Source organism: Dendropsophus ebraccatus, chromosome 5 (genome assembly GCF_027789765.1).
Source record: "Dendropsophus ebraccatus isolate aDenEbr1 chromosome 5, aDenEbr1.pat, whole genome shotgun sequence".
NCBI lineage: Eukaryota > Metazoa > Chordata > Amphibia > Anura > Hylidae > Dendropsophus > Dendropsophus ebraccatus.
Window position 1 is genome coordinate 101,168,890 of NC_091458.1, and position 17,558 is coordinate 101,186,447.

Genomic DNA, 17,558 nt, shown 5'->3' on the forward strand with positions numbered 1-17,558 from the left:
GGGCAGGGCATTTTCTGGTTAAAGTGTTTTCACCTCCCTTGCTCCAGAACTGATGCTGCGTACCCCTACTCCAGTCCCCAGGTCCTCGGCCACTTCCTAGGAGGGGAGACGGGTTGTGAAGTGTCAGGGCCACTCAGCAGTCGAGTCAAGACCCCATTACGGCAGCTGACTGGTTGAGCGGCCCTGACATGTCCTGCCTGGAGATGTCCTAAAAAAATCTCAAGTCTTCCAGTACTGATCAACTGCTGTATATCCTGCAGGAAGTGGTGCATTATTTCCAGTGTGATGCAGTGCTTCCTGCTGCCACCTCTGTCCATGACAGGAACTGTCCAGAGCAGAAGCAAATCCCCAAAGAAAACCTCTCCTGTTCTATAGACTGAAAAGAATACCACTTCCTACAGGACATACAGCAGCTGATAAATACTGGAATAAATACTGGAAGATTGGGTTGGTGGGTTCAAACTGCGTTTTTGCAATCCGTTTAATGGATCCGTTTTTTTTAACGGTCAAAAAAGTAGTGTCAACAGTACCTCATTGTGCGTCAAAAAAAACCTGCATCCGTTTTGATCCGTTTTTTAGAATGGAAGTCAATGGAAAAACGGATCAAAAACGAATGCACAAAAATGCATCCTTTTTTGCAATCCGTTTTTTGCAAAAAACAGATCAGTTAAACAGATGCTGAAAACGCAGTGTGAACCTAGCCTAAACTACCCCTTTAAAGTCTATGGCACTCCATTCTTGTTTTCATTCCACTGTGCGAATAGAGTGCCATAGCGTTGTGAAACGTCAGATACAGTGCTGCTGTTGTACCACAAATTATAAAGAAGCCATTCTTATCTGTCCGCACTAACTCTGTGCCCTCCTGTGTCGTCTCCAGCTCTGCCAATCACTGGCGGAGACGAGTGCCACAGTGAGCTGTCATTGAGCAGGGGACCCAAACACTGCAGGAGGGCACTGGGGGTATGTGGAGAGCTAAGAATGGCTCCATTATTTATTTATTTTTTTTTAATAACAGCAGTACAATATCTGAAGCATTACAATGCTATTACACTCAATCTTACATCTGCGAAAATGGAGTGCCATAGATGTTAACGGTAATCAGATTGCAGGAAGTACTTGCAAGGTGAAATTCGCTGCAATACGACACGTGTAAACGTACCCTAAGGGTGGGTTTACACATAGTGAAATCAAAGCAGATGCGATTCCCGTACTGTTTGAATAGGTTCACATACTCTCAGCAAAATTTTTAACCCATTGTATGTAAACGTCGCCCCTTTAACCCGCCGCGTCCTGGTGAATACTTTATCCACGCTCCAGCTTGCTTCTGTGGCTCCCGGCTCCCTCTCAGCCAGTGTGCTGATCTGCCGCAGTCAGTGATTGGCTGAGCGAACATCAGGACGCCGGGAGCCCCAGAAGCAGGCCGGAGCGTGGACCAGTATTCACCAGGACGCAGGGGGTTAAGGGGGGCGGCGTTTACATACTCACAGCGGGATGTAAACCTATTCAAACTGACAGTACAGGAATCGCAGGGTGAAATCGGCTGCTATTCCGCTATGCGTGAACCTGGCCTGAGGGTATCTTTATGCATACAGGAAGGTATTTATTAATGTTTTTTGTGTAGTCTTTTTAAAACACTAATAACTGATGGTGACGGACCTCGAGAGATCCCACCGACTCTGGGTTTCCGTCTGGTGTTTATTTGGCAGTGGACAAAACAAATAGCCACTTGCAGTATTTTTTGTCGGTTCTGATGCTTCAAAATAAACAGAACTGGCAAAGCCCTGTGAGGCAAGGTAACAACATGGAGGAACACACAGTCATGGAGCATTTACCAGGGCAATATTGTCGGCTTCCCTGTGTAAAAAAACACAAAACAAAACAGTGTTTTTGCTTTATTTGTAAACATTTTTCCAAACCTATAAAAGGTTGCAATCTTTTGGAAGCCCTGTGGCTGCAGCAGCAGTGTCCGTGCCCCCTGTGTCAGTGAGGGGAGAGCACGGCCACCACCACCGCCGCCTCCTGTCAGCTCCCTGAGGAGCGGCCATGACGTCACGCCAGCCGTGTCCCTGACAGCGCTTGTCCTGAGGTTGCCTTGGCGCCAAATTTCAGTAGTGGCTGCAGTGAGCGGAGGCGCCGCCTGACGTGACTCTCCGCACTGGCTCCGGGCTGACTGACCCGCCGTGTATGTAGTACAAAGCGGCACGTCCATACACAGCGAAACCGGCACCGCCACCATCAGGAGTACAGCTGCCGGGGCACATACCGCACAGCAGGGACCTCCGTGTACAGCCGCATGTAGTGCAGTGTGGCCGGCTGTACACGGCCTGCATTACTCACACATAGTAGCCGCTCACCTTCTCCGGAGCCCGTCCGCCCTCACACTCGCCGCTTCTCTCACGTCCTGTTCAGTCGCTGCCCGTACACATGCCCGAGCCGCGGTGCCCGGAGCACAGACAGCCCGGCCGCAGAGCTGACGAGCCGCAGCGTTTTCCCCCTGTTCGCAGCCTCCCAGCAGGCGCACACATCCACACACAAGAAGCCTATTGTATTGACACTGCTCGCTGGCTTCCTCCGCTCCTCCTCTTCCACTTCCTCCCTGGTGTCCATCCCTTCCTCCCCTCCCTGCACACACGGTGGGATGCGCTGCCTTCTCCCGGCGTTCTGTCATGTAGCGGTCCCGGCGCTTCCTCCTCCTCCTCTGCACCTGGCCTCTCCTTCTAGGTGTTTCTTAGAAGACGTTCCTCATGCATTCTGCGCTGCCGGGGGCTGTCACGCTTTCTAGGTTTCCTGCTTTCATCTCATTCACAAGACTGAAACCCATGACAGCGGAGGCCTCAGGGCGTGTTCACACCTTCACCTTGTTGATTGCAGTTTTTGAATAAAAAGCCTGAAACATGGTGGACGGGTATAAAAGAAGCCTGACACTTGTGTTTTCAGACCCATTACTGTATTTTTATTTGATAACTGCAATTATCACCTAAATCGGTGAACACAGCCTTAGGGCCCTATTCCATGGGACGATTATCGATCGCATAATCATTAACGATAAACGATCCAAACGACCACTATTGCGAAAGACCTGAAATCGTTCACCCATTTACATGGAACCATAATCATTACTTATGATCGCTCTTGCAGTCGTCTTGTCGTCGCTATTACGTTCGTCGCTACTCCGAACGACATCTTCTTATAATGCGAATGAGCAACGATAAAAATAGGTCCAGGTCTTATTAACCCCTTCAGGACGAGGCTAATTTTCATTTTTGCGTTTTCGTTTTTTCCTCCTTGTGCTTAAAAGGCCATAGCACTTGCATTTTTACACCTACAGACCCACATGAGCCCTTATTTTTTTCGTCACTAATTTTACTTTGCAATGACAGGCTGAATTTTTGCATAAAATATGCTACGAAATCAGAAAAAAATTATATGCATGGTGAAATTGAAAAAAAAAACACAATTCTTTTTCTTTGGGGGGGCTCTTCGTTTTTACACCATGTGTCCTATGGAAAAACTGACATGTAATATATGTTCCTCAAGTCGTTAACAATATGTAATGTATAACTTTTATTGTATCTGATGGCCTGTAAAAAATTCAAACCATTGTTAACAAATATATGTTCCTTAAAATCGCTCCATTCCCAGGCTTATAGCGCTTTTATCCTTTGGTCTATGGGGCTGTGTGAGGTGTCATTTTTTGCGCCATGATGTGTTCTTTCTATCGGTACATTGCGTACGCAGCGTATATGCGACTTTTTGATCGCTTTTTATTACAATTTTTCTGGATTTGATGCGACCAAAAATGCACAATTTTGCACTTTGGTATTTTTTTGCGCTTGTACCGTTTATGTATGAATGTGATGAATTAATATTTTGGGCAATTAGGCACGCGGCGATACCAAACATGTTTGTTTATTTATTTATTTTTATAAAATGGGAAAAGGGGGGTGATTCTGACTTTTATTGGGAGGGGGCTTTATATTAGTAATGACACTTTATTTTTAACTTTAACACTTATACTAGAAGCCTTGGGGGACTTCTAGTATAAGTGCACTGATCTCTCGTTTAGATCTATGCTGCATAGATATGCAGCATAGATCGATGAGATCGGAACTCGTTTGCTTCCGGCTGTGGCAACCGAATGCCGAGCCGGGATCAGCGCCATTATCGCGCAGACCCCGGCCAGCATCAGTCACGGGGGAGCGATCTCCCCACTAGACACCAGGGAAGAGCTGGTCTAAAGTCTTCAGATGCAGCTGTCAGCTACATGCGGCACCCGGGACCGCGGTGGTTCAGAGCGGTGTCGCCGCGCGGCCCCGCTCCGAACGGCCCCACGGGAAAGGGTTAAACGATCAGCAATTTTTCATTCAGTCGTTACTCGTTAACTGCTATTCAACCGAACGATTATCGCTTAGATGCTAACGACTTAACGATAATCTGAACGATAATTGTCTCGTGGAATAGGGCCCTTACTGTTCTGTCCAGAATTGCAGGGGTGCTGCAGCCAGACAGGAGCTCCTATAGAAATGCTTGCTTAAAGTACACCAGGGGGAAGATTTATCAAACAGGGTGTAAAGAAAACTGGCTCAGTTGCCACTAGCAACCAATCGGATTCCACCTTTTATTTTCCAAAGAGTCTGTGTAGCATAAAAAATGGAGTCTGATTGGTTGCTAGGGGCAACTGGGCCAGTTTCACTTTACACCATGTTTGATAAATCCCCCAGATTCCTGCCATGCTGTATAGAAGCCATATCACAAGGTGGTCTGTCTGAAGTCCAGCCTGCCAAACTGCAGCATCTCCAGAGTTGTCCCCTGACTCTCGCATGCCTCCCGGAGCCTGTGCAGCGCTCTTACAGGCCTGCAGCCCCCCATGTCCCCCATTGATGATATAGACCCTGGTTATACTGCGGTTAGGGTCCATTTACACAGAAAGATTATCTGACAGATTATCTGCCAAAGATTTGAACCCAAAGACAGAAATGGATTTAAAAATTCTTTCCTTTATGACCTGATCTCTGTTTATAGTCTGTTTCTGGCTTTGGCTTAAAATCTTCGGCAGATAATCTGTGAGGTAATCTTTCTGTGTAAATGGACCCTTAGGCCTAATTCAAACATCGTAGCCATAGGCTGTATCCCAGTTTTCCAGGCGGTCCTCAGGCTGTATCCACCCTCTCCACGGAGCGAGCAGACAGCGGGAATCAGAAGCCGAGAGTTCAGGTTCATACGAACCCGAACCTCGGCCAGTTCACTCATCTCTAGTCCTGACCTCTGCCCCAGTGCACACATGGTGCTTCGCATCAGGGAACGTAAGAAGTGGTTTTTTATGTTCCCCTCTGTCGGCTGACAAATTTTTAAAAACCTGCCTGTGTGACCTGCCCCCAGTGCCTTACAGCTGCCAGGCACAGTTCTCCCACACTGTTCCCAGCAGTGCAGCAATTTCAAAATAGCAACCTTGATTTTTCCATCACAGTGCTTGGTAACTAGACATGAGGGAGGAACCACAGGGTTCCTCCACCCTCTTCCCAGCCACTCATGATTGATTGACAGCAGCGCTGGCCTTAGCAAGTTCCCGGTGTTCGGAAGATTAAAGATTGATATTTTAAAATTGCTGCCCCACCAAAAACTTCTGGACGTAGCTTTCTAGTACTGTGCCAAGCAGTTTCTGATGGAGTGGTAATTTTTAAATATCAATCTTTAATCCTCCACTTATAGGCAGCTATTTTACACGAAACGATAATTGGCCCAATCGTACGATTAACGATGTCGGAGTAACGATTTTTTTTCATAACGATCAGTGTTTAGACGGTATGATATATCGTACAGAAAAATCGTTTTGTGATCGAGCGCCCGGCCCGCCCGCCCGCAGCCCGGCCCCCCGCTCATCTGCAGCCTGGCCCCACGGTCAACTGCAGCCCCCATCGCCGCCCCAATCGCCACGCCGCCGCCGCCGCTACGATCGACAATGCAAACGACGATTTGATAACATGTTGAAAGATTAAAATGAACGATTTCTCGTTCGTCGTTAGATCGTTCGCTGCGTTTACACGTACGATTATCGTTCGATTTCGATAGTTATTGCGCAAATTTGCACGATAATCGTTATGTGTAAACGCACCATTAGCCCTGTGTGGTGCAATTGCAGCATTGAATCAGCTGAATGACAGGTGCTGTACATGTCAGGTGTCCAATCAGCACTCCCTACAACATGATTGTGGAGTGCCAATTAGTGTTGAGCGGACTTGCCAAACTGTTTAGGTTCTGCAATGTTACCCATACACTCAGCATTTGACTTCTTGGCATCTAGAGAAGTTGGATGCTGCTGTAGGGAGTTCTTGAAAACATGAATACAGCTACTGTGTTACATTGCGGCATCAAAAGGGTTAAAGGGAACCAATCACCTCCCCGAGGTAGTGTGATTTGGGCCCTGTACCTTATAGCTGCCGGGCGGCAGTTTTAAAATATCAATGTTTAAAGGAGAAGTCCGGCCAAAATGTATTTTTTATATGTTATTACTGATGGAAAGTTATATAATTTTCTAATGTACATTAACTATGGGAAATGCTCATATACTGCTATTTCCCTTAATTTAGTAAATCAGGAAGTGTTACAATTATCTCTGAAGCAGTGACGTCACGACGAAAGGTGTAATTCCTATGGAGTGTCCAGCAGGGGGCGCACTATATATAGAAGTCAATGAGTACCATTGACTTCTATATATAGTGCGCCCCTGCTGGACACTCCATTGGAATTACAATGGATGTGTATGTAAATGTAGTATACAGTGTTTTTGATTGAATATATTTATGAAATACTTTGGTGAGCAAGTGTCCTTGCTCCCCAAAGTATTCCATAAATGTAAGCAATCAGTACATAACAGTAACCCACCGAATCGCCGCCGCCCGCCCGCCGCTACCGAACGCCCGCCACTCTGGACTACTGAACTACTACTCTTCCCACCTGCTCATAGCATGCACAGGTAATGGGAGAGTAGTAGCTGGGTTATATATCCGAGATCGCCGCCGCCAATGCCGCGCAGGGGAGCTGCTAATCACTTCCCCCTCCTGCTGCTTCCTTACTCTCTGAGATATAACCCAGCTACTACTCTCTCATCACCTGCGCATGCTATGAGCAGGTGGGGAGAGTAGTAGTTCGCCGCTGATGCTGCAGGGGGAGCCGCATGTCACTGCAGCCATCATCCCCCTCCGCTCCCCCCTCCTGCTGCTTCCTTACACTCCTTCCTTCCTGATGGCTGACTCCCTGCCCGGCCGCCGCTCTCCGATCACACGTGCCGGCGGCCGGGCGGGGAGTCAGCCATCAGGAAGGAAGGAGTGTAAGGAAGCAGCAGGAGGGGGGAGCGGAGGGCGATGATGGCTGCAGTGACGTGCGGCTCCCCCTGCAGCATCAGCGGCGGCGGCGAACTACTACTCTCCCCACCTGCTCATAGCATGCGCAGGTGATGGGAGAGTAGTAGCCGGGTTATATCTCAGAGAGTAAAGCAGCAGGAGGGGGATGATGGCTGCAGTGATTAGCGGCTCCCCTGCGCGGCATCGGCGGCGATCTCGGAGATATAACCCAGCTACTACTCTCCCATCACCTGTGCATGCTATGAGCAGGTGGGGAGAGTAGTAGTTCAGTAGTCCAGAGCGGCGGGCGGCGGCGATTCGTCGGGCTTACTGTTATGTACTGATTGCTTACATTTATGGAATACTTTGGGGAGCAAGGACACTTGCTCCCTAAAGTATTTCATAAATGTATTCAACCAAAAATACTGTATATTACATTTACATACACATCCATTGTATTTCCAATGGAGTGTCCAGCAGGGGCGCACTATATATAGAAGTCAATGGTACTCATTGACTTCTATATATAGAGCGCCCCCTGCTGGACACTCCATAGGAATTACACCTTTCGTCGTGACGTCACTGCTTCAGAGATAATTCTAACACTTCCTGATACACTAAATTAAGGGAAATAGCAGTATATGAGCATTTCCCATAATTAATGTACATTAGAAAATTATATAACTTTCCATCAGCAATAACATATAAAAAATACATTTTAATCCTCCGAGTGCTGGGAATGTGATTCAAAGCTCAGCAGGCTGCCAATCAATCTCTGTGAGTCATCTCTATTAAAAGAGCACTGATTTCACTGATCTGCATAGATGATGGTGCGTTTACACAGAGAGATTTATCTGACAGATTTTTTAAGCCAAAACCAGAAACAGTCTATAAACAGGGTGCAGGTCATAAAGGAAAGACTGAGATTCCCTGTCTTTTCAAGTCCATTCCTGACTTTGGCTTCCAAAATTGGTCAGATAAATCTGCCTGTGTAAATGCACCATGAGTATTAGCAATTTAACAATTGCTTATGAAATGTTCCTTGGGGGATTTAAAATGTGTTTAAAAAAACCCTCATATGCCTCTGTATATAGAAAGCCTTATGAGTTTTAGAAAGCGAGCAGGAAAAAATGTAAACTCAAAAGTGAAAGTAAACTGACACAAAGGGCTTAAAAGTATCATTCTAAATACTGAGATATTGTACCATCAACTTAAAGCGTACCTGTCATTATGTAAGTTTTCTACCATAAGCATGCAGTTGCTGCTGGTGTTGGAAGGGCAGGTTACCATAGATATGTCCACGTCGGGTGAGTTCCAAGCACTTACACTATTGAGTCAGAATGGAACTCACTTGGTGTGAATGTATCCATAGTAATTAGAGATGAGCGAACCTCGAGCATGCTCGATTCCGTCCGAACCTGAGAGTTCGGCATTTGATTAGCGGTGGCTGCTGAAGTTGGATAAAGCTCTAAGGTTGTCTGGAAAACATGGATACAGCCAATGACTATATCCCTGTTTTCTACATAGGCTTAGGGCTTTATCCAACTTTAGCAGCCACCGCTAATCAAATGCCGAACGATCGGGTTCAGATGGACTCGAGCATGCTCGGGGTTCGCTCATCTCTAATAGTAATCTCTGACAAAAGCGACTGCACACAGATTGGGTACAAGATGCAAAAGGACAGGAAACTTTCAGCTGCAATTCAGGTTCCAAACTACTGACACTGTTAAATAACTCTTAGGGCAAGGAGACAAATGGTACCTTTCATATAACCAGCTGTGCTTTTGTAACACAGAAAAATGCTTTTACTCTCTAGTCCAAAGTAAAGATGCTTTCCCAAGCCCCCAGACTGGGGCAGGCTGGGATGTATCCTTTCTCCCTTGTTACGAAGCGATTTTTCGACAATAAACGATCTCAAACGACCGCTATGGTGAACGACCTGAAATAGTTCACTCAATTACAAGGAACCATGATCGTTTTTGTGGTCGTCCTGTTGTGGCTACTGCGTCCGTCACTACAGCGAATGACTGCATGCAGTCATTACACCGAACGATGCACGAACAATTTGCAAACAATCAATGATAAAATAGGCTCAAATGGTATCAAACAATCAACGATTTCTTGTTGGTCGTTTAATCATTGTCTGCTATTACATGAAACAATTATTGTTCAATTATGAATGATCTAAAAATGCTTCGAGTGATAATCGTCCTGTGGAATAGAGCTCTTAGGGTATGTGCACACACTGAGGAAAACACGCAGAGGACTCGTCCCCGCGTACTGCTGCTTCACTCTCGGCCTGTGCCATAGACTCCATTGTATGGTCAGGCAGATTCCGCCATCCGCCCATAGACTGAACCCGTTCATTCTTTGGACAGATGGCAGAATCTGCCTGACCATAGAATGGAGTTAATGGCACAGACGGAGAGTGAAGCGGGAGCGCGTGGTGGAATCTGCCGCAAGACCTCAGCGTGCACATACCCTTACTGCAGAATAATTTAAACACTCCTGAAATCTATGCCACAATACAAAGCTGTGGTTCTGAAGGCCAAAGTTGGTCCAACTTGTCACAGCATAATTGTATACATTAAGGTGCACAGTGTGTATCAGCCTTATCTATTTAAAACACGCCAGCAGTTAAACAGATGTAAAAAGAAAACCCTGACTAGATAGGTCTTTTCAGAATTCCGTTTTTTTTTTTTTAAACTCCATAGTTCTTTCAGCACTGAGATAAGTCTTTTGTGATTATGTAAATGAAGCTCAAATGCATATAGCATGCATTAAAGGAAATCCATTCAATGTAATTGAGGTTCCAAACTGCTGACACTGGCATTTTTATACATTCTAGAAACACAGGTGAATATTCTAAAGGTACCATGTGTCTTCTTGAGCAGTTTTAAAAGTGAATGTCAGGTTCCTTTGAAAGTGTACCTGTCATTAACTTTTAAAATCTAAATCATCAGTAGATATGAAATAAAGCAAGTTTGCAATTTACAGCCAGTATTCTTTTTTTGTTATCATGCTGAAGGCAGATTTTTATGTGTTTATTGACAACAAAAAAACAGAAATAACATATCAAGACAGCATGTAATGAAAAGCGACCTGCAAGTTGCATGCTGCAAAGTATTTTATATATAATAATAAAAAAAAAACAGACAGTTTCTTGGATATCTATGTATTTTTAACTCATGGTAATAAAATAAAAATTCTACTTTTTTAACGCACTTGCTGGAGCTGGTTCCATACCATTTTTGCGTCAAGCACAGTATCTGGACAGAAGTCGGTTTTACCTTGCTCCACCGAAGGCATGTGGTCTTGCTGCACACAATTGAATTCCTCTGAGCCCATGTATGTGTGCCTAGGAAACCACATTTTATCAAACTTGTCAGAGCAGTCATGAGTAGAGATGATTGAACAGGGCCGATGTTTAGGTTCATACGAACCCGAACCATCGGCATTTGACTCCCGCTGCCTAGATAATAAGCTGTATCCCTGTTTTCCAGGCAGTACTCGGGCTGTCTCCACCTTCCCCATGGAACGGGAAGGCAGTGGGAGTCAAATGCCGATCTGCCCTGTTCGATCATCTCTAGTCATGAGCCTGCTATGATTTCCTCCATTCTTTTCTCCAAGTTCCCCTATCCATTCTGCAATAATAGGTATAGTGAGTGTCTTCCAATGTCGGAATAACCATGCAAGCAGCTGGCAGAAAATGTTGAAAGATCCCTTTATTAATTGTAGCAAAAGAACCTGGCATCTTGGACAGCAAGATCAATTGTCTCAAGTTGACAAAAACCTTTCCATAAAATGTATATATATCGCTAGGATCCTATCCCAAAAATCACGAATACCAGGACAAGCCCACCAAATGTGCAACATGTCTCCTGCCTCCGTCCGGCCCCGCCAACAGCGATCTGAGGCCTCCGGAAACATATTGTGCAGAGTGACTCGACAGTAGTACCATCTAGAGCTGATTTAATAATTCTTCGTTTTAGAGGTCATGGAGATGTCATGGTAGAGCTTGCAAATTTTCTGGAGAGACTATTTATCAAATGAGCTGTTGAACGTTCTCTTCCCCCTGTCCAAGAAGGTAGCTCTGTCAGGGTTGGCAGTACTGACCAAGATCTGTTGCAATAATTAGGTTATCAAAATCTGTGTGTTGACTTATAGGTACCACTCAGGAAGAGAGACCAAATATATGAAGCCAGTTGCCCGTATACCAGCCAGGACAGCTAACATCCTATGGACTGGGAGTGTAAAGCGGCCAAAGGAGATATGGCATCACCGTTCATGCAGTTGCTTACTCTGGGGAAAGCAGAAAACTTCCACTGGAGAAATTTATGAGTCTGCCATCCAGGCTGGAATGCCAGGTTTTGGAGAATTGGAGAAAGTAGTTCCGGGGATTAAGACAACCTGTACTTGGTAACCCATCTATTCCAAACACAGCACAGATAATAAAAAGGGCAGGTTTGAAGATGCTTTGCAGTCCATGGGAGGTATCCATGGAAGAAAGGAGGGGTCAGTTGAGCATAGGGAGAGTTCTAAGTCGACCCACCTCTTCAATCCCCTGTTGTGTACCCAATGCAGAACTCTGCATAATGATATGTGCGCAAATCTGGAAGTCCCATACCACCTACAACTCTAGGTAGTGTGAAAGTAGAGTATTTCATCTGGGGTCTGCTCTTACCCTAAATTAATTTTGAAATAGCCGTTGCAAAGTTCTGAAAAAGGCCACTAGAACAACAATGGGCATTGTCTGGAAAATGTACAATAGTTTAGGAAGTATGTCCATCCTTCCAAACCACAACATCTGCTTCAGAAAATAGGAAGTCAGGTCCAAAAGGACTCTATTCAGCAAAGGAGTATAGTTCAAAGCGAAAAGAGAGCTAAGTTCAGAAGGGATTATAACTACCAGGTATACTATGTAATCCTTGTGCCATTGAAAAGAGAATGAAGCTCTGACTGCACTGAATTTCTCTTGGGAAAGAGAAAATGTTCAGTTTTGGTCAAATTGTCCTTAAAATTACTAATGTCACCGAGCTGCTGAAAGTCCTTAAGGACTGGGGGAAGAGAGGTAACAGGAGAGGAAATTTATAGAAGATTGACCGCATAGAACACCAATTTGTGGTGGTCCTGCCCAATCACAGCTCCCTTGATTGAAGACAGATTTTTAGTCTTGTGCTGGTTGCAAGGAGAAACTAAGGGGTCCTATTAGATGGGCCCAATCAATAATGTAAATGAGCACCGATCTGCTAGGTCGGCATTCATATACTTAAAGCCCTATTCCACGGGTCGTCAGAGGAGCAAACGAGCGCTCTCAGCGCTCGTTTGCTCCTCGTTCCCCGCTCGCTGCCGCCGCTATTCAACGCGGCTGCAGCGAGCAGGTGAGTGCGGGAGGGCTGCCCGGGTGATCGCTAGATCGTCCGGGCAGCCCATAGGATACAGCAGCGTCTGCTGCCAACGGTCCTATTCAATGCAGCGTCGGAGCGTTGAAAAACAAGCGACTGCAACGATCAGCCGACATGAACGATGTTGGCTGATCGTTGCACTCTATTCCACGGGACGATTATCGTTCGTAGCGGCCAATAATCGTTCCGTGGAATAGGGCCTTAAGCCTGTTATACGGCTCAATTATCGTTAAGAAAGGGCTGCAAGGACGTCGTTAGCGATATCCGTGCAGCCCTTGCCCTAAACTGTTCATAAATTACCTCTCCATGCTCCCGGTCTTCTCCTGCCCTCTTCTTGCTTCCCGACACCAGATGCTGCAGCTTCTCTGAGCTGCTTAGCCAATCACTGGCTGTGGCAGTGCTATCCAGTGATTGGTTAGCGGCCTGTCAGCTCAGAGAGGCTGCAGCGCATGGCGTCAGGAAGCAAGCAAAGGGCAGGAGAAGACCAGGAGTGTGGAGGGGTAATGTACAGTTTATTGAATCGTTGGCAGCGCATATATATGACACCTAGCAATGCACGCCCAACAATTTTAGGTCTGGACCTAAATAAACGATCAGCCGGTGATAGTTTCAGAAAGTGATCACTGTCTCTATCACACAGAGCGATAACACAGGCCAACAAAAAACAACTTTTTTATGTTTCTTTGATGAAAATATGCAAATATTACTAATTTTGGGTTGAGAAACTCAAATATACCCACAGAATTGTTTAATTAGCTCTCGTTTTTTAGATACACGCCATGGAAGTATGTGCTGTAGGTAGCAAGAAGCATTCATTACAAGAGTATAAATTGCACACAAATGTCATGTTTAAACTTGAAATATTTCATGGAGAATCTTTAAAATAGCACAAAATAGCAAGAACAAAATAGCAAGAACACAATACATTAATTGAACACAACAGTTCAGACAAGACCTATTCACAAGAACTCTTTATTTTTGCTTGTTTATTGAAGTGTACTTCTGGTACATCTCTGAATAATGTCCAACAGTAGTCTGCAAGCATGGAAGCATTCCACTTGCCCTGATATCTTCGTTCCATATTTAAAATATCTTGGTGGAATCGCTCACCATGCTTATCGCTTACTGCACCACAATTGTCCGGGAAGAAATCCAGATGAGAGTCAAGAAAGTGTATTTTTAATGACATGTTGCAGCCTAAGGGCTGGGTTCACACTACGTATATTTCAGTCAGTATTGTGGTCCTCATATTGCAACCAAAACCAGGAGTGGATTAAAAATACAGAAAGGCTGTGTTCATACAATGTTAAAATTGAGTGGATGGCCGCCATATAACAGTAAATAACTGCCATTATTTCAATACAACAGCCGTTGTTTTAAAGTAACAGCAAATATTTGCCATTAAATGGCGGCCGTCCACTCAATTTCAACATTGTGTGAACAGATCCTTTCTGTGTTTTCAATCCACTCCTGGTTTTAGTTGCAATATTAGGACCACAATACTGACTGAAATATACGTAGCGTGAACCGAGCCTGAGGCTGCGTTCACACTACGTATATTTCAGTCAGTATATGTATATTTCAGTCAGTATTGTGGTCCTCATATTGCAACCAAAACCAGGAGTGGATTAAAAACATAGAAAGGATCTGTTCACACAATGTTGAAATTGAGTGGATGGCCGCCATTTAATGGCAAATATTTGCTGTTACTTTAAAACAACGGCTGTTGTATTGAAATAATGGCAGTTATTTATTGTTATATGGTGGCCGTCCACTCAATTTCAACATTGTGTGAACAGATCCTTTCTGTGTTTTTAATCCACTCCTGGTTTTGGTTGCAATACTGACTGAAATATACATAGTGTGAACCCAGCCTAATTTATGATACTTCATAAGAAGGTTATTCACAATATCAACATAGTTATCAACTCGTCTGTTTCCCAAGAAGCCACGTACAACATCTCTGAAGGCTTGCCATGCCGCCTTCTCATTGCCTTGTAGGATCTCGTCAAAGTTTCCATCCCTAAGTAGGTCACAAATTAAAAATTTCCCTGATAATTCCTGCATAATCATAAATGACCTGTATCTCAGAAACAAGAGCTAAAAATGACTTTTAAGTAACATATTTGTTTTTTGGGTGCTAAAATTATTACAAACCAGCTATTTTCATTTCAGAAACATTTTCACTGTTGGCCAGTGTAATCATTCCATGTAATAGTACCCTAAAACACATGGGGGGACATTCTTTAAGACTGGCGTACTCGTAGGCCAGTCTTAAATAAAGCCCCATCTCCTTTTTCCCGTCCGGATTTACTAAGAGGCGAACTGCCCACAGCAACCAATCACAGCTCAGCTTTCATTTTACCAGAGCTGAAAGATGAGCTGTGATTGGTTGCTGTTGGCAGTTTACACCAGTCTATATTTTACACCCTTTGTTAAATTATACCCATGGTGCGGTAAATCCAGAAAATGGCCTAAAACATTTGTGTTTTTTCTAACCATGGTAATGATATTAGTGAAAATTGGTACCGCTTTACATTTCTGGGGGGGGGGAAAAAAAAATAGACTACAGTGAATTTATTCATGGTTTATTTTTAAATGCATGCGTATATCTAATTCGGATATAAAAGCATAAATTTTCCAGTTGTAAACTATTAAAAAATACAAACAGCATAAAGATATAAAACAGTCACCAATCACTCTGACGTCTACATTTTCTTAGTAATAAAAACAGATGACTTTCAGAATGTATACTAGGAGACAGTATTTGCAATCATTAAAGGGGAACTCCGGATAAGAAAAACTTGTTTTCTATTAAAAGTACATTAAAAGTTATATAGATGTGTCTATACAATGTATTACCGCATCTGTGAGGTTCTGCCACACTGGTAGCTGATAGAAATCCAGGAAGAAAAAAGAAAAAAAAAAAATGGCCTCTGTGCCAATTCACATTGTCTTCTGCTCCTTCTGCTATCCCTCCATAAGAGACAAATCTTACATGCCTCTGTCTCACATTGTGTGTTTACTGATGATGCAGACAGGAGGCTTGGCTGGATCCCCATCTCTGACCGACCAGAAGCAGGTGCAGCACTAATTTTACTGATTGTGTGGGTGGGGGACTGTGATGATCATCTGACCCCCCCGCCCCCCCCAACAAACAAATGGATTTTTGGTAGTTTAAAAACTGGGATAGACAGGTAAGTAATGCGTTATCCTTCTGCAGAAGTTCCATTTTTTTAACCTCTTCCTGGAGTTCCCCTTTAAAAAGGAGTCATTTACACTTTGTGGACATATCAGTGAAAAGACTATACTCGTCTTAAACTGCTTAAACTGTTTCGGGGCTCATATAAAGAACTTGGCTCCATTCTTTTTGCACAGTAAGCTTGGATTCACACATGGCAGTTCTTTTGGAAAACTGCCACTGCCGCTTTTGTGCCACAACCAGAAGTGGATTCAAATGGGTTGGAAAATATAAGGCAGGACTTGTACTTCTCTTTCCTTTTGAATCAAATTCTGGTTTTGGCACAAAAACTGCAGTGGCGGTTTCCAAACAATATAGACTAGTGCTTTCTGTGGTTCACAGTTGACGGTTAGCATTTATATGATTGAAACGCATTGTACATGATTAGATGCCATGATGGATAATGAAAACATGGCTGCTTTTTTTTCCTATACATGCCATTTAGTGGGGAAAAGGCTTAAAATCACTGCCGATTATTTTGTGTTTATCATTCACTATTATTTACATGTAAAACAAAAGGACAATTTACAAACAGACGTTCTGATTTCACAGTATAAAACCCAGAGTGCATTTTATAAATCGTATTAAAATGTATTGCATGTGTAAAATGAAAAAATAAATATTACAAACATTAATATACATAACCTTAAATCTGCCATCTTTAGCGGTGTGATGGCACACAAGCATTTGGAATGTAGATTTATATTTTTAACATGTTTCCTGATTCAAAGTACTAGTAATATACAAAACTAACATGATACAAGCTTAGCCTTGTAAAAATTTACTTTTAGGGGAAATCCAAAACAAAAGTCATAAATATTTGGTCTCATCGGTCTTCATTCATTCACACTTTTGTCTCTAGACTATTGGCAACTATTGGCCTGGCTGCAGGCTCCCTGGTATCCCCACCTGTGATGATCCCTTTCCTGCGGCATCATTCTAGTGCTACGACGCTATTCAAATCCTGCTGGCATTAACATGACCTCTTCTCTGGCTGTCCCACATCTAAAGAGGCTGGAAGGGAGTGTCTTCAATGCATCTCCATGAGAGCGCTCTCACAGAGATGCACTGAAGACAATGAAGTCCTGGGTAAAGAATAAGAGTCAGAAGAGATGCATCGTAGGCAGCAGCAACAGGATTTAAACAGCATCAGATCATCAGAAGTAGAGATGAGCGAATTTACATTAATAATTAAGTGACAAGTGCTTCATTATCTCTGCAAAACAGATGACCAGCTGCCTCCTAACTGACTGCCGCTGCATGTTGTTCATCTCTAATAACAATGACACCACACTGTAAAGGCCCTATTCCACGGAACGATTATTGGCCGTATTCAGCCGCCACGGACGATAATCGTCCCGTGGAATATAGTGCAACGATCAGCTGACATCGTTCATGTCGGCTGATCGTTGCAGTCGCTTGTTTTTCAACATGTTGAAAAACAAGTGACTGATACAGCAACGATCTGCTGCCATCGCTCCGTTGAATAGGAGCATCGGCAGCAGACGCTGCTGTATCCTATGGGCTGCCCGGACGATCAGCGATCCTCCCAGCAGCCCCCCCCCCCCCCCC

At 44.2% G+C, this 17,558-nt stretch overlaps 1 protein-coding gene across 1 annotated transcript in view; it reads right to left on the reverse strand.

Annotated features, from left to right (window-relative positions):
• JADE3 (jade family PHD finger 3) overlaps positions 1-2,675 on the reverse strand; it is a 53,200-nt gene extending 50,525 nt beyond the window's left edge. The window contains exon 1 of the mRNA XM_069970825.1: positions 2,355-2,675. Coding sequence (XP_069826926.1) covers positions 2,355-2,668 — 314 coding nt within the window. The 5' untranslated portion in view covers positions 2,669-2,675. The remainder of the gene's footprint in view (positions 1-2,354) is intronic.
• Between the last annotated feature and the right edge of the window lie 14,883 nt (positions 2,676-17,558).